Consider the following 24,040-nt stretch of genomic DNA (forward strand, 5'->3'; position numbering starts at 1 on the left):
GAAAACTGCAAATGTAAACTTTCTAGAATCTAGAGAGTTTTGGAAAATTACAGCTTGTAGCCTCTTCCTTTAAGAACCAACGATGTTGGCCATCAATTGGGAACTTGTAAGCCTTTCATCTCCTCAGTTTTCCTGGTAATTTTTCTCCAGTGATTGTGATTTAAGTTCCTTTTTCAACTGTTCTTGAGACTTCATTGTGTCTTCTACTGTGAAGACAGATACAAAATATTCGTTTGAAATATCTGCTGGTTCCTTGTTTCCTGTTATTATTTCTCCAATCTTAGCTACTAAGGGTGAATGCTCACTTTAGTCACTCTTTTCCTTTTATCATTGCAGCGGTTTTCACTGGCCTTTTTAAAAATTATTTCATGTAGTTTTCTCGAATACCCTGAAATTCTCTCTCTTTTCTTTCACTCAGCCATCGCAGGTTTCAAAAATGTTGCTATTCTTATGACTTATAAGAAATCTTTGTAGCTACATCAATATAAACTTTGAAAAGTTATCACTTCAGAGTTTTTTTTATTGTAATGGAGAAATTTGATATTCTACAAATGCGAAATTTAGTTGTTAAGGGCCAGTGAGTATGATATTAGCAATAACTATGAAGTTAATATGCCATTAAAACGAATTGGTTATACACTTACTACAATATAAATATTGTGACCTTTTACAGAAAGCGTCAAAGTGTAAGTACTGAAGCTTTAGGTCAATTTCTAATTGTTTGCATTTTAGGACTGTGCCTGAAAAGCATATCCTCTGGAGAAGGAGTAGAATCACAGCCATTATCTAATAATTTCTGGGTTTAACTCTGTACATGCAGACTTCAGAAGCTGCTGAGAATGTTTTTGGAGTAATCCTCTTTACAAAGGCATATGTACAGGACCATGAGAAACAAATTGTTACTAGTTTTCCTTAAAAGGAGGAGCTCACATTAGATTGTGTTCTTTGTGACTTCAAAACATTCTAGGTTACTTGATATCCAATGAGGTAGTTTTTCTTAAGTGTATGCATGACAGGCATTCTACATTTGTGCGATATCACAAATGCTCCTTTACGAATGACAGAAAATTTTAGAACAGCATTACTTGTGTTTAGTCCTTTGCTGGGCTAAAACATTTTTGCTGACAGAGTTTGGAAAGTGGGTTGATTTGGGCTGGAATTGTAATGACTGCTTTAAAAGGAAGGCACCGACTAAGAAGAGTAAGTTTTTTTTCTTATTTAAACCAATCTTTTTGTAGCTGAAATTGAAAATTCAAAAGTAGAATGACAATTAAACGGAGGAAGGGCTTTTGCCCGAAACGTCGATTTTCCTGCTCCTCAGGTGCTGCCTGACCAGCTGTGCTTTTCCAGCGCCACTCTAAATTAAGTGGAGTATCCTGTCAATGGATTCACTGCAAGTACAAAAGTGGAAGGGGGAGGGAGAATGAGATACAATTACAATCATGTTGGGTGTTGGGCCAGAAAAAGCTGGCGATATGAGATTTTAGCATCGGAGAGTGTGGTTAGAAACTTGGCAGTATTACATAGTTTGATTCCAGCTTTGTCTATTTATAAAAGGTGTAATAACAAATGACCACATCGAACAGAGTCACGATGGATTTATGATGGGGAAGTTGTATTTGACAAATCTGCTGGAACTTTCTTTAACTAGTTGAGTGGATAATGAGGAGCCAGTGGATGTGGTTCACTTGAATTTTCAGAAGGCTCTTGATAAGGTCCCACATTAGAGAATAGCATGCAAAATTAAAGCATGTGTACTGAAATGCATTGAGAATTGGTTGGCAAAGGAAAGCAAAGAGTTGGAACAAATTAGATAATTAGACCCAGATAATATTCTGGGCACCCAAGCTCGAATCCCACCACTGCAGATAGAAGAATTCGAAATCAATTTTTAAAAATCCGAATTAAGTGTCTAATGATAACCATGAATCCATTGTCGATTGTCAGAAGAATATTTCTGGTTCCTTAAGGGAAAGAAGCTGCCTCCTTTCCTGGTCTGGCTTACATGTGACTCCACACCCACAGAAATGTGGTTGACTCTTAACTGCCCTCTGGACAATTAGGGATGAGTAATTAATGCTGGCCCAGCCAGCGATGCCCTCATCCCGGAGAATGAATAAAGAAAGAAATGGGATTTTTTCAAAGCAGCAAGCAATGAATTCTAGGATTCATTGCCACAGAAGGCTGTAGAGGCCAGACCATTGAGCATATTTAAACTGAGATTATTAGATTCTTGAGTATCAAGGGGATCAAAGGTTACAGGGAGAAAGCGGGAGAATGTGGTTGAGAAACTTATTCGCCATGATTGAGTGACTAAGCAGACTCGATGGCTGAATAGCCTAATTTCTGTTCCTATGTCTTATGGTCTTAAGATACTAATCACTGCTTGCTGCTCAGCATATATTAATTATTTGGAAGAAGAAACTGTGTCACATCTCCAAGGTTGCAGATGATGTAAAGCTGGGTGGGGAGGTGAAAAGAGAATGCAGAGATGTTTCAGTGAGATTTGGACAAATTGAGAGAGTGGGAAAATGCATGACAGATGATGTGTAAGCTGGATAAAGGTGAGGTTATCTGATTTGGTAGAAAAATAGGAAGGCAAATTATTATCTGAATGGTGATAGATTGGAAAAGGAAGAGATGCAATGAGATTTGGGTGTCCTCTTCCACCATTCGCATACAGGCACAGCAGACAGTGAAGAAAGCACATGGTATTTTGGCCTTCATAATGAGAGAATATGAGTTCCAGACACCCAAGGTGTCTTGCTGCAATCGTATAAGGCATTGGTAAGACCACATCTGGTGTATGTGTGCAGTTTTGGTCACTCTTGTCTCGATGTTCTGGATATTGAGGCAGTGCAAATCAGGTTTACCAGACTGATTCCTGGAATGGCAGGACTGACATAAGTGGAGAGATTGGATCGGTTTGGACTATATTCACCGGAGTTGAGAAGAATGAAGGGGTCTCTCATGGAAACCTAGAAAATTCTAATAGGATTAGACAGGGTAGATTCAACAAAGATATTACCAATGAGTCCGTAGCTAGGGGTCACAGTCTAAAAATAAAGTGTAGGCCTTTTAGGGTGGAGATGAGGAGGAATTTCTTCATAGACTCCTACAGCACGGAGGCAGGCCCTTTGACTCAAAGCGACCAAAATGTTCATCCACACTAACCCCATTTCCCTGTACTTGGCCCAAATCCTTCTAATCCTTTCCTATCCATGTATTTGTTCAAATGTCCTTTAAATGTTGTTCATGGACCCACCTCAACAACTTCCAATGTCAGCTCATTCCATGTGCATGCCACCCTCTGTGTAAAATAAGTTACCCGTCTGGTTCCCTTTTATCCTTTCCCCGATATCCTTAAACTGATGTCCTCAATTCCCCAACCCTGCAAAAAAGACTGAGTTCATTTACCCCATCCACGCCTCTCATGATCTTAAACAACTCTACAAGGTCCACCATCAGTCTCCTACACTCTAAAGTCCAAGCTTATCTAACCTCTCTCTATAACTCCACCATTGAGTCCAGGCAACATCCTTGTAAATTTCTTCTGCCCGCTTTCCAGTTTAACGACATCTTTCCTATAACAAGATGAGCAAAACTCAGCACAATACTCCAACTGCGGCCTCACCAATATCCTGTACAACTGCAACATAACTTTCCAACTTCTATACACAGTGCTCTGACAGATGAAGGTCAGTGTGCCAAAAGCCGCCTTCACTGCCCTGTCTACCTGTGACTCCACTTTTAGAGAACTGTGAACTGAACTCTAAGATCCCTATGTTCCAAATCACTCCTTAAGGCCCTACCATTCACCAGGAAGCCCCTATCTTGGTTTGACTTTCTAAAATGCAAGACCTCACACTTATCTACATTAAACTCCGTTTGCCATTTCTTGGCCCACTTTCCAAGTTGATCAAGGTCTTGCTGCAATTTCTGATAACCTTCCTCACTGTCCACAATACCACCTATTTTAATGTCATCAGCAAACTTACTAATCATGCGTTGTACATTCTCATCCACATCATTGATATAGATAACAAACAGCAATTGGCCCAGCACTGACCCCTGAGGTATGCCACTAGTCACAGGCCTCCAGTCCGATAAGCATCCTTCCACTATTATGCTCTAGTTCCTACCATCAAGCCAATTTTGTATCCAATTTTCCAGCTCACCTGGATTCCATGCAATCTAACCTTCCAGAGCAGCTACCATGTATAACCTTATCAAAGCCTTTACTGAAATCCAAACAGACTACGTCTACCGCCCTGCTCTCTTCAACTTCCTGGTCACTTTATCAAAGATCACTTCATCTAGAGAGTGGTAAGTCTGGAATTCTGTCCCAGGGAACTGAGGCCAAAACATTGAAGACTTTCAAAACAAATATTGAGGTACAATTCTCAAGACTAAAGGCATCAAAGGATATGGAACAAAGTGGGATCAGGGTACTGAGTTGGGGATGATCAGCCATGACCATGTTAAATGATGGGGCAGACTCAAAGTGCTGAATGGCCTATGCTATGCCTCTATTCAGTTTCCTTGTTCAGCTATTGTTCATGAAGGAAATTCTAGGAATTGGAGGAATGCAAAAGTGTTGGAGGGATGTAGCATTAAAGGTGGAAGAGGCATCTCCATGATGAAATTTGAAAACGGGAAGGATAATTTTCAAATCGAGGTATTTAAACCGAGAGCTGATGTAGATCAGTGAGCACAGGCAATGGGTGATCCAGTGCATTGAAATAGTTTAGTTCAGAGATGACAGATGCATGGATTAACCTGACTGGTACGGATTAAAAGGGAGGGTGCAGGAATAGATAGATCATTTTTTTTAAAAATGAGATCTTTGGATTGTTTTGGGAACACTCCTGTTGAATTAAATTCTCAGCACTGAACTTTAGGAAGGATGTCAAAGCTTTGAAGTTGGTGCAGCAGAGATTACTGGAAAGGTGCCAGAGTTGAGGGACTTTGTTGCAATGGAAAGACTGAAAGCTAGGCTTGTACTCCTTAATGCAGAGGAGGTTGGATGGAGCTGTTCACAATCATAAACCTTTTAATCAGGTAAATGAGGAACAACTAATTCCAGTGACAGAAGAGATGATAACCAGGAAAACCAAATTAAACGGACTGGCAAATGAGCCAGAGGTGGTATGAAGCTCTTTAATAGTGTGACTTGTGAATGCAGTGCCTGAAAGGGTGCTGGAAGCAGGTTCAGTAGCAACTTGGAAATTAGATATTTTATATGAAGGGGAATTGATTGGTCAAGCCATAGGGAATGGAAAGCAGTGTGGGATTAATTGGATAACCCTTCCAAACCATCAACACGGATGTGATGGGCTGAATAGCCTCCTCCGGTGCTGTATTGTCAAGAGTTTCGACTGAATGTGAGGTTGAAAGGCCAGAACCTTGGTGTTCAAAATCAGCAAGTTCTAGAATGTAGGGGAAGAAGCTGTGAAAAGGTGGATTGGTGGCAGTTTGAAGGGCTCAACAGATGATTTGTTCACTTACGGTTCCTTCCCACTCACCCACCATGCAACGCTGGCTTCCCGAACCAGCACAGACCTGAGCGTACTGGCCAAATAGCTTGCTTGACTTCCCACTGCTACAGAGGTGAGAGGCTTAAAGCAGTACGTGTGCTGACCTTCAGAAATCCTGTCAAGAGCCTCTGTCAGCTCCCTGTAGTAAATTCAGCTGTTACCTGAACACTGTCCCTGTGCTGTGTCAGAGAGGCGATGTATGGTGGTATGGTTGGGTTTGAAAGGGGGACATCGGAGGGTGGATGGAGTGAGGGTTTGGGCAGGCAACATATTTTAACAGGAGCAGGAGAATCGACGTTTCGGGCCAGAGCCCTTCATCTGGCCCAAAACGTTGGTTCTCCTCCTCAGATGCTGCCTGACCTGCTGTGCTTTTCCAGCAACACACTCTGGACTCTGATCTCCAGCATCTGCAGACCTCACTTTCTCCTAACATATTTTAACAAGCAGACCTCAGGAAATGCTGCTGATGTGAATGCTGTAAACAGTGCAGTAACCTGAACAGAGAGAGAGAGTGAGCTTTGAGAAAAATAAATACTCCCCAGTGGCATGTAGAGTCTTGTCAGCTTAAAGCAGTTTGCTTGTCAAATTTGTAACACACACATTTCAGTCTTGTGTATTAACGTTTAATGACGTAAATGAAACATTAGTCTACAGGGCAAGAATGTCATTTGGTTTTGTCAGACAGGTCCATGTGGAAGAATAACTTGCTCCATGATTAATGGGGCAGGACAACATTTCAACAAGCCTAAAACAAAATCTGCTAATACCTTTACATTAGTGCTAAGGATATGATCTATCATTTTAACACTGGAGCCCAATGAGTATGAATCAACAGTGGTTCCTTTCATCTCTAGTTCTCCTGCATTGAGATGTATAACTTCTGCATACACCGCCTCATTTCCTCCCCTTAACTTGCAAATATTTTTTACGCGGCTGTTCCTTTTGGCTTGGTGCACAAAAGGCTCCTGATGACATTGCCAATTTTTTCCCTTCCATCACTAGAATCCCAAGCATTCATGTCTGGGCATTGCTCCTATTATTTAGTGTGCTAGTTGATCCCATATCTAAGTCCTGACTGATTTGGATTTGGCTCTATTCATAATAAACATGAGAACATAGAAATAGGAGAAAGCATAAACAGAAATTTCTGGAAGAACCCAGCATGTCTGTGGAGAGAAAGCAGAGTTAACATTTCTGAAGGGTCACCAGACTCAAAATGTCAACTCTGCTTTCTCCCCCACAGATGCTGCCAGAGTTTCTCCAGCAATTTCTGTTTTGGTTTCAGATTCCAGTATCTGCAGTTCTTTGTTTTATTAAAGCAGGGGAAAACATTAGAGTCTCTCGAACCTGTTTTATCATTCATTGATCATTTATGATCCCATTATCATTCATTGATCTGTGACCTAACTCCATTTATTCCCACTCCTCCCATTTTGCCTCATAAACTTTTGTCTTTGAGAAATCAAAAAATATAGATTTAAAATTGACAATTGAACATCATTTGCTGTTTGCTTAAGCAATTTCCAAGCTTCTACCAGCTTTTGCAAGTAGAAGTGATTCCTTATGTTGACAACTCAACTGTGTGTAACTTTGGTAAAAACAATGACTGCAGATGCTGGAAACCAGATTCTGGATTAATGGTGCTGGAAGAGTGCAGCAGTTCAGACAGCATCCAAGTAGCTTCGAAATCGACGTTTCGGGCAAAAGCCCAACTGCCAACAAGAATGCCACCTTTTAAAACTTGCTTCCAAAGCCTGTGGAGGTCAGTTCTGTACAATTCCACAGGGCTTGCATCTATCCCAACAGCTAAAGTCCCGAAAAGGTTTGGAAAGCAGTTGAAATCTGGTGGGATTAGTTGCCCATAGTCAGCCAATCTTTCCTGCAAGTGTAATGGAGGTGAATGCTCCTAGGCAGTACTGAGGACAGGGGTGGGGAGAGGCAGGGTATAGCTTTGAACTTTTAAAATGGGTTTCTGAAGCCACGGGATTCTTGGCATTCAACAGATCTATAACATTTTGGTTTGGGGCTGCACGGTGGCTCAGTGGTTAGTACTGCTGCCTCATAGCTCCAGGGACCTGGGCTCGATTCCACCATTGAGCGACTGTCTGTGTGGTGTTTACACATTCTCCCTGTATCTGCGTGGATTTCTTCCAGGTTCTCCGGTTTCCTCTTACAGTCCAAAATGTGCAGGTTAGGTGGATTGGTTATGCTAAATTACCTCATAGTGTCCAGGAATGTGCTGGCTAGGTGGGTTAGTTGTGAGAAATGCAGGGATAGAGTAGGGGGGTGGGTTCTGGTGGATGCTCTTCAGAGGGTCGGTATGGACTTGATGAGCCAAATGGCCTTTTTCCACACTGTAGGGATTCTGTTCTATGATCTGTCATTCTCTCTTTCAGGTACTAGACATTGAAAGGTAATCATGGGTCTGCTTTGGTCCATAGTTTTGGTTGTAAGGTGCTGAATCCTTTGCCTTGTCCAATGGCTAGCCGGGAAACTCTCCTGTTTTTGTTCTCTCCTGTGCCTGCCATGGCACACATTGGAACAGTTTACAAGTTGGTGCTCAATCTGTGGCTGGGTTAGACGCACCTCCATTGGAGTTGGTCTTGAGCTCAGACTCCAAGGCGGGGATGCAACCTACTGCACCACAAGATATTCCTCCTTTTTATTATTTGGGTTATTGTATTTGTTAACATACCAGAAAATTTATTTTAATTGCTTTTTCCGAAACAATGTGAGAAGTTGTGGTACTCTTTCCTGAATCAGAAGGTTGTGGGTTCGGGACCTAGCCCAGAAAGTCGAAAATACTCACTCACTCTAGGTAGATGGTCCACTGCATTACTGACGAGGTGTTGCCAGGGTTAGCTTTCAGATGTAATTTGGAACGGAGGTCGCCTATGTGCTCTGAGGTGAATATAAAACATCCCATGACACTATTTGAAGAGCAGGGGAGTCAAGTCTTGGCCAATATTTATCTCTAGCAAATGAGGGATCATATTACCATATTAAAGGCATCCATTGTCAAAACTTTGCATTTCCAATAATACCACAGTGACTACAATTCAAAAGTAGACCAAATGAGCTGCAAAGTATTCTGCGGCACCCTGAAATTGTGAAAAGTTACTATACAGATACATATTTTTCATGATGCTTTTTTTCTAGAAACTGCTAATATTTCTTTTTGAGAGTTAGGACTTGGGGGAGGTGAATATGCAGGATTTGTGCATGGAATTCATTTGGTTGAAGTCACAAATAGTGAAGCAGGGCTACCCTTAAAAGTGGAACAAAAATTGAAAGAAAAGTCAATACAATCTACTCTTCTTCATTTAAGTCAAGAGATGGTGCACCGGTTAAATGGATCTCAGCGGCTGGGATGAAAAAATCAGGACATTTCAAGATCTTAGTTGTTCTGAGGAATAATTCAACTATACAAAATGCTGGTGTGGCCACACTTGGAATATTGTGTACAGTTCTGGTCGCCCCATTACAGGAAGGATGTGGAAGCGTGGGAAAAGATGCAGAGGAGATTTACCAGGATGTTGCCTGTTCTGGAGGGAAGGTCTTATGAGGAAAGGATGAGAGACTTGGGTCTGTTCTCATTGGAAAGAAGAAGGCTAAGGGGGGATTTGATAGAGGAATACAAGATGATCAGAGGATTAGATAGGATAGACAGTGAAAGACTTTTTCCTAGGATGATGACGTTAGCATGTACAAGGGGGCATAACTACAAATTGAGGGGAGATAGATTTAAGACAGATGTCAGAGGCAAGTTCTTTACGCAGAGAGTGATAAGGGCATGGAATGCCCTACCTGCTAATGTAGTCAACTCAGCCATATTAGGGAGATTTAAACAATCCATAGATAAGCACATGGATGACGATGGGATAGTGTAGGGGGACAAGCTGAGAATAGTTCACAGGTTGGCACAACATCAAGGGCAAAAGGGCCTATTCTGCGCTGTATTGTTCTATGTTCTATAATTCCAACTTCCAAATTGCATCTGCCTTCCAGATGATTGACTGACTAGTTTAGCTTCGTTTTCATACCAGATGAAATCCCAGCATGGCGTCTCTTTTGGTGATTAGAATTTGCATTTGAACAACTGCACAAATGGTGAAAATTGTATATTCCCTTCCTACTTCCATACTGTGAGACTCAAAATGATTTCTTAACCTCAGTCTTTTGATTTTCTTGATGCTTCTGCACACTCTCTGTTTTTAAGTGGACTTTGCCATTTAAAAGGCCAAAGATTTGAACGTGTGTATATAAAATATGGACTATGTGTCTGAGTAACACTTTTGCAATAAAATGAAAGGTGCTGATTTAGAGACAGGTAGTTGGGCTTGGAATAAAACAAAGCGCTAGAGAAACTCAGCAGGTCTAGAGTTAACGTTTCGCGTCCAATGTGATTGAGGTTGGGTGAGTCTGTTTTAGCTGTAAAAGAGGTGGCCTCCTTCTATTTACATGCCTTCTTCAGTTCATATAGTTCCAATTGCCATTTGTTATGAATCCCTGCTGATGGCAAATCTGGACAAGTCAGATCCCCAGAATTGATAGACCAAATTTTTTTTTGTCTATTGATAAATAGCATAAAAGTTTACAATACAAAGTGGAAAAAATGAACTATCTTAAACTAAGAACTGTTTTGAATTGGTTTAATTACAATAATCAGAAAGAATTATTGAAAGCTTTTACCCTGAACAGCAACCTTGCAGGTATTCATCTTTTACCTGTTCTTGTCAAGAACACTGAAGAGGACATGCAACAGGGAACCAATTGATTTTGTAGATTGAGAGAAATTTTGAATTACAAAATCAAAAGGATCACAATGAAATACATCTAAATTGCATATCAATTTAATGACATATTTTCTACATTCTCAAAGTTGAAAGTTCCTTCGGTTGTTTCCATACCGTGAACTCTCAGTGTAGTATTATTATTTGGGATTTAGGTTCAAAGGTGGAGGGGAAATGGACTGACTTTAATACTGTGAAGTTCTGATTTGTTCTATTTTCAAAAAAGGTCAGAAAGTCATTTTGAACAGTCAGCTGAAGACAGCATTTCCAAGAAATCATGTGACTTTAGCTAAATGAATAGAAAGCCCCTGGAAATCTAGTAGCTAAGGTGTTTGCTGACCCACATTTTATAACCCAGTATGAGAGAGAGCGCAAGCGAGAGAGTGAAGGACCCAATCACAAATTCATCCAGAGAAAATGAGATCTGTAACAGCAGTGATGCAGTTAGTTTAGCGGTCTCCAAAATAGTCAGGGTAGGATGGAGGAAGTCCTGAGTTATTAAGAAGAAAACACAAGAAACCGAAGGCATCGATGGTATCAGAGGAAAAGAGTTTGCGGAGCCCATGTCCAAAGTTATACGCCAGCATTTTCAGTTTGTCTTTAGATTAACGTTTGTACATTTCAACTTTTGCCATGCATTCCAAATCAAAAATGAGTGATAACCTGTTGTTTTTGTTCTAGAACATTCTGTGACATTCATCCAGATGTTGTCATCTGGCATGTGAGCGCTGTATTTCGTGGGAAAGCATCATGGTTCCTCATCTGCTATCTATTTGGGTAATAACCTGGTGGTGACAGGAGCGTTATGCAAAAGGGAATTGGCCAACCTGTGTGGAGGCAGCTCTCCCAGTCCAAAGCAGCACCACTGGAACGATACAAGCATGGCTGTTGCATCTATGAGGGATACATGTATCTTTATGGTGGTCGGAGGCAAACTGGGATGAGAGATTTTTGGAGGTACAACATTGGTAAGATGTCGGATTTTCACTTGATTTGATTCTGTAAATACTCACTGTCTTTGACCTGTCGCTGGCATCGGGTTTAGGCTGATTGCATCTAAATAAGAATTGACTGTTAACTAAATAAAAACCAAAAGAACTGTGGATGCTGTAAATTGTAAATGGAAATAGAAGTTGCTGGAAAAGCTCAGCAGGTCTGGCAACACCTACGGAGAGAAATCAGAGTTACTGTCTCAGATCCGGTGACTCTTCCTCTGAACGGAAGGGCCACTGCAGCCGAAATATTAACTCTGATTTCTCTTCACAGATGTCGCCAGACCTGCTGCGCTTTCCCAGCAACTTCTGATTTTGACTGTTAACTAGTTCTACACAAGCACTAGAGGTCAGACTGGGAGTTTAGCTTGTACAGAAGTAGGTAGGTAGATTGATGTGTGGTGAATGGGTACTTAAACAGGAGATAGATATATCCAATATTATTATAGCTGAAGGTTGAATTCCCAATCTTGTGTAGGATGTGACAAGTTTGGGAAAGGGAAAGGAAATTTTGGGAAAGATTGCCATGATGATAATCTCCTGAATGATCAGAGACATGGAGAGCTACCAATGAGTTACTCATAGAGTCATAGAGATGTACAGCAATGGAAACATGCCGATCCCAGAGAGCTTTGGATGCTCCGTGGTTGAATCTACTTTCAGCTGGAACAGACAGGGTTTTTCGGGAAATCCAGGTCCTTGTACAGAATTTGGAATGCAGACCCAAGATCGTCTTTGACTGTATTGAATGTAGAAGTCAAAATGAGTGGTGCTGGAAAAGCACAGTCAGGCAGCATCCGAGGAGCAGGAGAATTGACGTTTCAGGCATAAGCTTTTCATTGGAAATGTGGGGAGGCCCAAGAAGGCTGAGAGATAAATGGGAGGGGGTTAGGGTTGGGGGGGAAGGCAATCAGTGGATGGAAGTGGGGGGGTGATGGTGATAGGTCGGAGAAGAGGGTGGAGTGAATAAGTGGGAAGGAAGATGGACGGGTAGGACAGTTCAAGAGGATGGTGCTGAGTTGGAGGGTCGAATCTGGGATAAGGTGAGGGGAAAAGAGATGAGGAAACTGGTGAACTCCACATTGATCCTGTATGATTGGAGGGTCCCAAGGCGGAAGATGAGGCATTCTTCCTCCAGGCATCAGATGGCTAGAGTTTGGTGGTGGAGGAGGCTCTGGACTTGCATATCCTTGGGGGAGTTAAAGTGGTTGGCAACCAGGCAGTGGGGTAGACAAAGAAACTGCAATGCTGGATTCCAAGGTGGACAAGCAGGAGGCTGGAAGAACACAGCAAGCCAGGAAGCATCAGAAGTGGAGAAGCCAATGTTTCAGGTATAACCCTTCAGGACTGCGGATTGATGTAAGGGAAGCTGCAGATAAAACGGGTGGGTGGGGTGGGGGGGGGGGGGAAGGGTGGTGAAGTGGGGATAGGTGAACACAGGTTGAGGGTACAAGCTGGTTGGTCGATTAGAGGAATGGAAGGGAGGGGGGAGGGGCTGGGAAGGAAGTCAGGTGATAGGAAGAGAGGTTATTTGAAATTGGAGAACTTGATGTTAAATGTCTCGGGCTGTAAGTAGCCCAGATGGAAGATGAGGTGGTCCTCCAATTTGCAGTTTGATTTTTTGTGGCAATAGAGAAGGCTAAGAATGGTAATGTCGGAAAGGGAGTAGGAAGGGGAACATCGAGTAGACTCCACAACCACCTGATAAAGGAGCGGCACTCTGAAAGCTAGTGCTTCAAAATAAACCTGTTGGACTATAACTTGGTGTTGGGTGATTTTTAACTTTGTACACTCAGCCCAACACCGGCACCTCCAAATCATAGACTAGATAAGAAGTGAGTTTAGCAAGGCAAAATGAAATATGTTTTAATCAGTGAGCCTGAGAAATAAGACCGGTGAGCTGAGGGGACACAGACAAAGGCAGTATGATACCATTGTCATGACCGAGACATGGCTGTTTGGCAGCTTTCTCTTTACAACCACTGGTTATAGGTTAATCAGACAAGTTGGAGAGGAGGATAGAAGGAGAGGTGGATTTGCAATATCGATCAAGAAATCAAGTACAGCAATAAGGAAGGATGATATCTTGAAAGGTTCATTAAATGAGGCCAAATGGGTAGAAATAAAAAACACAGAGGTAAAGCACACGCTGTTGGATGTGTACTATACACCCCCCAAACAGTCAGGGAGAAATAGAGGATCAAAAAAATGGAATTCAAGAATAATGAGGCTGTAAAATCAAACTAAGATGGTTTTAGTGTTCAATGTAGGGAGGAAACAAATATTTTATTTTCTTCCAGGAGAATGTTTTTGTGTGTTCACCAGTACATAGAAAGCCCAACAGGGATGGGCAGTCTGGACCTGATATTCAGAAATGAGTCCAGGCATATCAATAGGGGATCCTTTTGGTGATAGTGATCATAACTCATGTACATTTAAGATAGTTAAAGAAAAGGATAAATATGGGCCAGAAATACATGTACTAAAAGGCAGAAAGGCTAATTTTACTAAGACGGGACACCATTTGACCCAGGTAGCCTGGGAATAGCTATTTACAGATAAAACTGTTAGAGCAGTGAGAGGTATTCAGGAGAACATTGCGAGAATACAGGGATAAACTTGTTCTCATAAAGACAAAGGCTGGGTTCAAGAACAGAGAACCCTGGATAGCAAAGAATATAAAGTTTAGAATTAAGGAAAAAGAGAGATTTGTGGCAGATACCATGGGCTCAGTATAGCAGACTCCATGGAGGAATGTAAAAAACTGGGCGGGGGGGGGCGACAGGGTCTTAAAAAGGAAATTATGAAAGCAAACAGTGCATGAGAAAACGTTGAGAAGGTAGAATAAAGGTAAACCCTAACGGAGTGATTAAGACCGAATTTGGACTATAGATGCGCGTGTAGGCATAGTCCTCAATTGATACTTTGCATCAGTCTTCACAATGGAAAATGATGATTCAGGTGTACTCTTCAGGATGGAGTACTATGAAATATAAGGAGAAAGTATCATAGAGTGAAAGGAGGTGCAAGCAGATTTAGTAGCTTTTAAAGTGCATAAATCTGCAGGCCTGAATGAAATGTATTCCAGGCTATTAGGACCATAAGACATAAGACCATAAGACATAGGAGTGGAAGTAAGGCCATTCGGCCCATCGAGTCCACTCCGCCATTCAATCATGGCTGATGGGCATTTCAACTCCACTTACCCACATTCTCCCCGTAGCCCTTAATTCCTCGAGACAACAAGAATTTATCAATCTCTGCCTTGAAGACATTTAGCGTCCCAGCCTCCACTGCACTCTGCGGCAATGAATTCCACTGGCCCACCACACTCTGGCTGAAGAAATGTCTCCGTGTTTCTGTTCTGAATTGACCCCCTCTAATTTTAAGGCTGTGTCCACGGGTCCTAGTCTCCTCACCTAACGGAAACAATTTCCTAGCGTCCACCCTTTCCAAGCCATGTATTATCTTGTACGTCTCTATTAAGTCTCCCCTTAATCTTCTAAACTCCAATGAATACAATTCCAGGATCCTCAGCCTATTGACAGAAGTAAGGGAGGAAATATCAGGGAGTATTTTTCAAATCCTCTCTGGCCACAGATTGGTATTAGAGGAGTCAGAGTTATACAGCACAGAGATAGACCATTTGGTTTAACTCATCCACACCAGCCAGATATCCTAAACTGATCTAGACCCATTTGCCAGCATTTGGCCCATATCCCTCGAAAGCCTTCCTGTTCATGTATCCATTTAGATGCCTTTAAAATGTTGCTTAATGTTGTAATTATACCTCCCTATACCACTTCCTCTGGCAGCTCGTTCCACCCTCTGTGTGGAAAAAGGTAACTCTCGGGTCCCTTTTAAATATTTCCCCTCTCACCTTAAACCTATGCCCTCCAGTTTTGGACTCCCATAACCTGGGGAAAAGACATTGGCTATTCACTCTCTCCATGTCCCTCATGATTCTATAAACCTCTATAAAGTCACCCCTCAGCCTCCAACCATCCTATTCAGCCTCTTTCAATATCTCAAACCCTCCAGTCTTGTGTTGTGAAACTTGAAATGTTTCAGAAAGGATTTGCAAGGATATTGCCAGGGTTGGAGGATTTGAGCTATAGGGAGAGGTTTGAATAGGTTGGAGGTGTTTTCCCTGGAGCGTCGGAGGCTGAGAGGTGACCTTGTAGAGGTTTACTCAATCATGAGGGGTATGGATAGGATAAATAGAAAATGTATTTTCCCTAGGGTGGGGGAGTCCATGACTAGAGGGCATAAGTTTAGGGTGAGAGGAGAAAGATATAAAAGAGGCCTGATGGGCAACTTTTTCACAGGGTGGTACGTGTATGGAATGAGCTGCCAGAGAAAATGGTGAAGGCTGGTACAATTGCAACATTTAAAAGGCATCTGGATGGGTATATGAATAGGAAGGGTTTGGAGGGATGTGGGCCAGGTGCTGGCAGGTGGAACTAGATTAGGTTTGGATATCTGGATGAGTTGGCTGTAGGGTCTGTTTCCATGCTGTACATCTCTATGACTCTAAGTTAAACAGCATGTTTCCTATAGCAGGGAGTCCAGAATTGAATGCAGTATTCTAAAATTGGTCTTACCAATTCCCTGTACATCTGCAACATGACATCCCACTTTCTGTACTCAATGCACTGACCAATACCAGGCAAGTGTGCCAAATGCCTCCTTCACCATTCAGTCTACCCTGCGACTTCACTTTCAAGGAACTATGCATCTGCTTTCCAAGGTCTCTTATTTCAACAATACTTCCCAGGACCTTACCATTAAGTGTATAAGTGCTGCCCTAATTTGCCTAACCAAGATGCAGCAACTCACATTTATCTAACTTAAACTTCATTTGCCACTCCTTGGCCCATTGGCCTATCTGATCACGGTCATGTTGCACTCTGAAATAATCTTCCTTCCTGTCCATTGCACCACCATTGCAAGCTTACTAACCATACTTCCTTTCTTCACACTCAATTCATTTGTATAAGCGATTTTTAAAAAACGGTAGACCAGCAACAACTGCTGGTCGCAGGTCTCCAGTCTGAAAAACAGCCCTCCACCAGTATCCTCTATCTCCTAATTTCAAGCCAATTTTGTATCTAATTGGCTAGCTCCCCCTGGATGACATATGATCTAATCTTTGCTAACCAGTCTACCATCCAAAACCTTGTCAAACACCTTGCTGAAGTCCATATCAACAATATCTACGGCTCTGCCTATATCAATCTTCTTTGTCACCTCTTCAAAAAAAAACTCAGTGAAGTTAGTGAGACGCTATTTCCTTTGCACAAAGCTGTGTTAACTATCCTCACTCAGTTGTTGCCTTTCCAAATGCATGTAAATCCTGTCCCTCAGAATCCCCTCCAACTTAATCGCCACTGATGTCAGGCTTACCAGTCTATTGATTCTCTGGCTTTTCCCTGCCACCTTTCTGAAACAATGGCACCATATTAGTCACCCTCCAGTCTTCTGGCACCAAGCCTATGGCTGTCAAAGATACAGATATCTCAGCAAAGGGCCCAGCAATCTCTTCCCTAGCTTCCCACAAATTTCTGGATACAACTGATCAGTCCCTGGGGATTTATCCTCTTCTGTAATATGAACTCTTTTCAAGATGTCACTATTTATTTCCCCAAGTTCCCTAGCATCCATGTCCTTCTCCACAGTTAATACTGATGCGAATTATTTAGTATCTCGCCCATCTCCTGTGGTTGCACACATAGAAAGTCTTGTTGATCTTTAAGGAGCCTATTCTCTCCCCAGTTACTTGTTTGCCCTTAATGTATTTTGTATAATTTCTTTTGATTCTCTTTAACCATTTTCACCCGAGCTACCTCAAGTCCCCTTTTTGCCCTCCTGATTTCCCTCGAGTTTACTCTTGCTGTCTTATAGTCTTCACTCAATTCTAGCTGTCAATACCAGCCTATGCCTCCTCCTTTTTCTTGACCAGAGGCTCAATTTTTATGGTCATCCAGCATGCCGTACACCTACCAGACTTGCCCTTTGCACTGACAGGAACAGGCTGTGGCTGAAATCTCGTTAACTCATTTTTTGAAGGCCTCCCTCTTTCCAACTGTTCCTTTTTACCTGTGAATGGCCTCCCCCAAGCAACTTTTGAAAGGTCATACCTAATACGGTTAAAACTGGCCTTATTCCAATTTATAAATTTTACTTTTAGATCAGGTCTATCCTTTTGCACAACTATTTTAAAACTAAGCATTATGATCACTTGCCCCAAAGCGGTCCTCCCAGTATCTCATTCATTGCCCAGCCTTATTTCCCAAGAGGAAGTTAAATTTTGCTCTTTCTCTGGTAGATACGTCCGCATGTTGAATAAGAAAATTTTCTTGTGTACACTTAACAAATTCCTCTGCATCCAAGGACTGGGGATTTACTAATACCTTCCCATTATCTTAGGAAGGGGTAAACCAGGACATGACAGACCAGTCCATCTGACTTCAATGGTGATGAACTAATTAAAAAAGTTGGAGGACAGGGTTTATCTACATATAGATAGTCATGGATCAGTTGGGGTAGTCAGCATGGGATTTGTTAAGGGAGGGTCATGTTTGACAAATTGGATTGGATTGAATTTTTTGAGGAGATAACCAAGAGTGTTGATGAGGATTATGAAATTGATGTGATCTACATGGACTTTGATAAGGTCCATCATAGCAGACTGGTTAAGAAAGTAAGATTCCATGGGATCCAATATAACATTGTACTTTGGATTCAAAATTGACTGAGAGGTAGGAAGCAGAAGGTGATGGTAGAGGGATGTTTCTGTGACTGGACATATGTTTCTGTTGGAGTTCTGCAGGGCCTTATGCTGGGACCTTTGCTGCTTATGGTATACATCAACGGTTCCAACAAGAAGTCTGTGGATGACACAAAATTTAGTAAGTTATGTGAAGTGATGCACTTGTGGAGGGTTCTCAAGGAAAGGGATTGCACTATGAATGGTAAGATCGTGAAAAAATACTGAAGTTCAGTGGGACATTAGTGTGCGTATCCACAAATCCCTGAAGGTAGGTTGAAATAAAACGAGTGATTACATCTGCCTGCTTGGACAGATGCAAAACATCCTGTGGCACTATTTTCAAGAAGGGCACAGTCTCCAGTCTCCAGGCCAAACTTTATCCCTCAATCAACTTCGGAAAAAGAGGTCATCTGGTCTTTATTACATTGCTGTTCATGGGAACTTGCTGCGTGCAAAAACTGCTGCCAGGTTTTCTACTTTGCATCCATAATTCCACTTCAAAAGTATTATAAATGTGGACAGTGGTTTTTTAAAAATTGGAATTTTGTAGATTTGGAATGATGGGCTAATTAAAATACTTGTGCATGGACTGGAAAAATGAAATGATTACACCAAAATATAATCTTATCACATTGTCAAATTGGCTCAAAGTGCTTCATGTACAATGAACAGTCATGTCAACAAAACTGTGTAGAGATTCAGTGTCCAAGAGGTTTCATCAAAGGCAGTGATATAAATAAGTGGGGAATCTTTTTTTTGATGATTGGGACAAGATGAGAAACTCCTCTTCTTCAAAGAGTTCCGTGTAATATTTAACAGGCCCTTGACCTGGAAAATGGAACCTTTTAAATGTCTCATTTAATAATTTATTGCATCCAATTACAGGTAACCTTGAATCCAGCCAAAGCACAGCAAATATTTAGCAGCAAGTATTCCGTCTGCCTAGAGCTGGTGATCTGAGTCACAACAGGTGGTTGTATGAAACATTTAGGATATTTAAAAATATAAAGAGAAAGTTTCAGCAGAAATTTTACTTTGCTTAATTCTGCAATCAAATGCTAAAAATATTTGTTATTTTTTATGAAATGACGTAGATGTTTACAGGACAAGAGGAGACCATTCGACCCATCATGTCCATGCCAGTCAATAACAATCCAACTGCACTAATTCCATTTTCAGACTTGGCATCCTAAGTAAATATCCAAATGTTGTTTAACAGTTACAGGAGTTTCAGGATCAACATCCTTTCAAAGTCAGAAGTCATATGACCCTAGGTTATAGTCGCAACAGGTTGATTTGAACTCAGACTTTGAGTGCTGCTCCCTTGTCGAGTTGGGTTTCAGGTTACTTCACCTGACAAAGGAGCAGCGCTCTAAAAGCTAGTGATTTTAAATAAACTTGTTGATTTGTAATGCTGATGTCGTGTGACTTCTAACTTTGTCTAGGTAAAAACAAGGGCTGCAGATGCTGGAAACCAGATTCTAGATTAGAGTGGTGCTGGAAAAGCACAGCAGGTCAGGCCGCATCTGAGGAGCAGGAAAATCGACGTCTATTCCTAATGAAGGGCTTTTGCCCGAAACATCGATTTTCCTGCTCCTCGGATGCTGCCTGACCTGCTGTGCTTTTCTAACTTTGTCTACCCCCCCCACCGTCCAACACTGGCACCTCATCAACATCCTTTCAGGCAGTGAATTCCAGACTCCCTCAACCTTCTGAGAGAAAAAAAATTCTTAACTCTCCTCTTATCCATCTACTTCTCATCATAAATCTCTGCCCCCGATTATTGACTATTGTAGTAACTTAAAGTACCTTCCTATCAATCTTATCCATGCCTGTCATGATCTTATACATCTCTATTAGGTCCCTTCTCAGCCTTTGCTGCTCCAAGGAATATAATCTCAACATATCTAACCTTTCCACATAGCTTAGACGCTCCAGCCCGGTCAGCATTCTGATAATTCTCCTCTACACTCTCCCTGCTGCAGTCATATCCATCCTATAATGCACACAGCACTCCATTTGTGGCCTAGTCAGCATTTTATACGATTTCATCATAACCTCTATGCTTTTGTATTCTACGTCTTGGCCAATAAAGGTACTCCATATTCCCTCACAGCTATCTTATGAGGTGATTGTGACAAGGTCAGCCAGGTGGATGTCACAGAATATGAGTTCCCTGATGGGCGCTGTTAACCTGGTCTAATCAGGGAGCTCTGGCTGACAGATCACACCTGCGCACACACACAACATGGGTGCTGGGGAAAAAATAAGCACTACTGCAGTTTGGCGGTAGTACATAGAACATAGAACAATACAGCACAGAACAGGCCCTTCGGCCCACGATGTTGTGCCGAACTTCTATCCTAGATTAAGCACCCATCCATGTACCTATCCAAATGCCGCTTAAAGGTCGCCAATGAATCTGACTCTACCACTCCCACGGGCAGCGCATTCCATGCCCCCACCACTCTCTGGGTGAAGAACCCACCCCTGACATCTCCCCTATACCTTCCACCCTTCACCTTAAATTTATGTCCCCTTGTAACACTCTGTTGTACCCGGGGAAAAAGTTTCTGACTGTCTACTCTATCTATTCCCCTGATCATCTTATAAACCTCTATCAAGTCACCCCTCATCCTTCGCCGTTCCAACGAGAAAAGGCCGAGAACTCTCAACCTATCCTCGTACGACCTACTCTCCATTCCAGGCAACATCCTGGTAAATCTTCTCTGCACCCTCTCCAAAGCTTCCACATCTTTCCTAAAGTGAGGCGACCAGAACTGCACACAGTACTCCAAATGTGGCCTAACCAAAGTCCTGTACAGCTGCAACATCACCTCACGACTCTTGAATTCAATCCCTCTGCTAATGAACGATAATACTCCATAGGCCTTCTTACAAACTCTATCCACCTGAGTGGCAACCTTCAAAGATCTATGTACATAGACCCCAAGATCCCTCTGTTCCTCCACCTGACCAAGAACCCTACCATTAACCCTGTATTCCGCATTCTTATTTGTTCTTCCAAAATGGACAACTTCACACTTGGCAGGGTTGAACTCCATCTGCCACTCCTCAGCCCAGCTCTGCATCATATCTAAGTCCCTCTGCAGCCGACAACAGCCCTCCTCACTGTCCACAACTCCACCTATCTTTGTATCATCTGCAAATTTACTGACCCACCCTTCGACTCCCTCATCTAAGTCATTAATAAAAATTACAAACAGCAGAGGACCCAGAACTGATCCCTGCGGAACTCCACTTGTAACTGGACTCCATGCTGAATATTTACCATCTACTACCACTCTCTGACTTCGACCGGTTAGCCAGTTTTCTATCCAATTGGCCAAATTTCCCTCTATCCCATGCCTCCTGACTTTCCGCATAAGCCTACCATGGGGAACCTTATCAAATGCCTTACTAAAATCCATGTACACTACATCCACTGCTCTACCCTCATCCACATGCTTGGTCACCTCCTCGAAGAATTCAATAAGACTTGTAAGGCAAGACCTACCCTTCACAAATCCGTGCTGGCTGTCCCTAATCAAGCAGTGCCGTTCCAGATACTCGTAAATCCTATCCCTCAGTACCCTTTCCATTACTTTGCCTACCACAGAAGTAAGACTAACTGGCCTGTAATTCCCGGGGTTATCCCTATTCCCTTTTTTGAACAGGGGCACAACATTCGCTACTCTCCAGTCCCCTGGTACCACCCCCGTTGCCAGTGAAGACGAGAAGATCATTGCCAACGGTACTGCAATTTCCTCTCTTGCTTCCCACATAATCCTAGGATATATCCCGTCAGGCCCGGGGGACTTGTCTATCCTCAAGTTGTTCAAAATGTCCAACACATCTTCCTTCCTAACAGATATCTCTTCTAGCTTATCAGTCCGTTTCACACTCTCCTCTTCAACAATACAGTCCCTCTCGTTCGTAAATACTGAAGAGAAGTACTTGTTCAAGACCTCTCCTATCTCTTCCGACTCAATACACAGTCTCCCACCACTGTCCTTGATCGGACCTACCCTCGTTCTCGTCATAGTGTGGGGGTTTAAAAAAAAAGGATTGTCAGAGATTTTTAAAAAAACAGGATTGTCCTGCTCCTGGGCCTGGCCAAACTGGCCATCAACAGGTCCAGGCAGTGGGCCGTGGAGGGGGTCGTTAGGGCCGACTGCCTGCCCCTCTTCCGCGGTTACGTTCGAGCCGGGTGTCTCTGGAAAAGGAGCACGCAGTATCCACCGATACCCTGGAGTTGTTCAGGGAGAGTTGGGGGCCACAGGGAGTGGAGTGCATTATTTCCCCCTCCAACTCTATTTTGATTTGATCTCTGCCCTCCCCTTCACTGTTTGATCACACAGCATTGCCCTTTGATGTGAAGGGCAGTGCTTGTCACTGGCCACTCGGGTGTTTCCTTTCTTCCTGGTGGTGGAAATTTGAATAAAGATTCGTACACCTTGTGTCTTTCACTGTGTCTCACACCTGCACACACACAACATGGGTGCTGGGAAAAAATAAGCACTACCGCAGTTAGGCAGTAGTGTGGGGGTAAAACAAAAAAAAATGAAAAGACTGTCTAAAAAAAAGAATAAAAAAAGAATAAACAGGATTGTCAGAGGTTCTGTTCACCCTGGGAGCTGGCTCTGAGAGAGGTGGATCAGTTTCAAATACAATGCATGTATAAATAAAGGGTAGTTCGTAAGTTTATAAGATACAAAAAGAGAATTCGGCCATTCGACCATGCTCCTCACCCCATTTTCCTGCCTTTTCTCCATAATCCTTCAACCCATTACCAATTAAAAATCTGTCTAACTCCTCCTTAAATTTACTCACTGTCCCAACATCCACCACACTTTGGGGTAGTGAATTCCACAGATTCACAATCCTTAGTTTCTCCTCAACTGTTTTAAATTTGCTACCCCTTATCCTAAGAATGCCCCACAAGAAGAAGCATCCACTCCATGTCTATTTTATCCAATTCTTTTATCATATTGAATGCCTCAATTTGATCTGCCCTCATTTTTCTAAATTCCAGAGAGTATCGGCTTAAGCTATTACCGATGGGATACCAGCCTCTGTGGAGTTATTTGAATCTAATTTCCGGGATTTGTGGATATGCACACCGATGTTCCCCTGAACTTCAGTTTTTCATTCATGTTGTAATCCTTTTCCTTGATAACCTTCTGCAAGTACATTACCTCGCAGTGTAGCACGTACTCAGACGTGCAGTGGTGTGTCAGCCTTGTGCTCATTTCTTGAGTGGGACTTGAAGCTTGTGACTCAGAAGCAAAGGTGCAACTCATTGAGTCATGGCTCACTCTCCAGACAAATTATAATGCTTAAGTATATTAACTTTACTGAGAAAAAAGAAGTGGACTTACAATATTTATAAGGGCCTGTTTTCTGAATACATATGGTTGGCAGATTAATTTGAGTGCAGAAGGGAAATTGGAATAAGTGTATTTACAGAGCAAGAAATTGAGGTAATGTCCTAAAGTATTGAGAAGTTAAAGACTTCTTGAAGCACAGTTTAGTAACTTGGCACATTTTAGAAGAATTAAAGGATACAATTTCAGTATAGTCTGATAAAAATACATCTCTTTTTATTTTCTTAAGGATTCTGCTTCTTAAGCTCCCCATGGCACGGCTGTGATGTGCACTGCAGGAGTTTCCCCATTCGGGTGTCACCTCACGACATTAACCAGAGGCAGCACAGGAAGTTGTTGTGCTGCAGGGTATAAGGTGTAATGTTCAGCTCTGCCTCTGTGAGCCTGACACTGCAGTGTTGTGGGCAGATTTCGAAAGTTCTGCCAGATTGAATAATTTGTGAGGAGAGCGACTAAGCTGTTTTAACGTTGCAGGTGCACTGCTATTCATGCTAAGAACATACCAGGCCCTCCCCTGAAATGTGGTTCAGTTCTTTCACTTGGTTTTGAACCTTTTGAT

The 24,040-nt window shown here is 42.3% G+C and overlaps 1 protein-coding gene across 4 annotated transcripts in view; it reads left to right on the forward strand.

The window, feature by feature from the left end:
• The window catches only part of klhdc3l (kelch domain containing 3-like), a 120,621-nt gene that overhangs the window by 70,649 nt on the left and 25,932 nt on the right, over positions 1–24,040 (forward strand). For all 4 annotated transcript variants that reach the window (XM_072579878.1, XM_072579879.1, XM_072579877.1 and 1 more), the window contains one exon: positions 11,012–11,298. In XM_072579878.1, coding sequence (XP_072435979.1) covers positions 11,136–11,298 — 163 coding nt within the window. In that variant the 5' untranslated portion in view covers positions 11,012–11,135. The remainder of the gene's footprint in view (positions 1–11,011; positions 11,299–24,040) is intronic.

The sequence above is a fragment of the Chiloscyllium punctatum genome, chromosome 10 (genome assembly GCF_047496795.1).
Source record: "Chiloscyllium punctatum isolate Juve2018m chromosome 10, sChiPun1.3, whole genome shotgun sequence".
Lineage (NCBI taxonomy): Eukaryota > Metazoa > Chordata > Chondrichthyes > Orectolobiformes > Hemiscylliidae > Chiloscyllium > Chiloscyllium punctatum.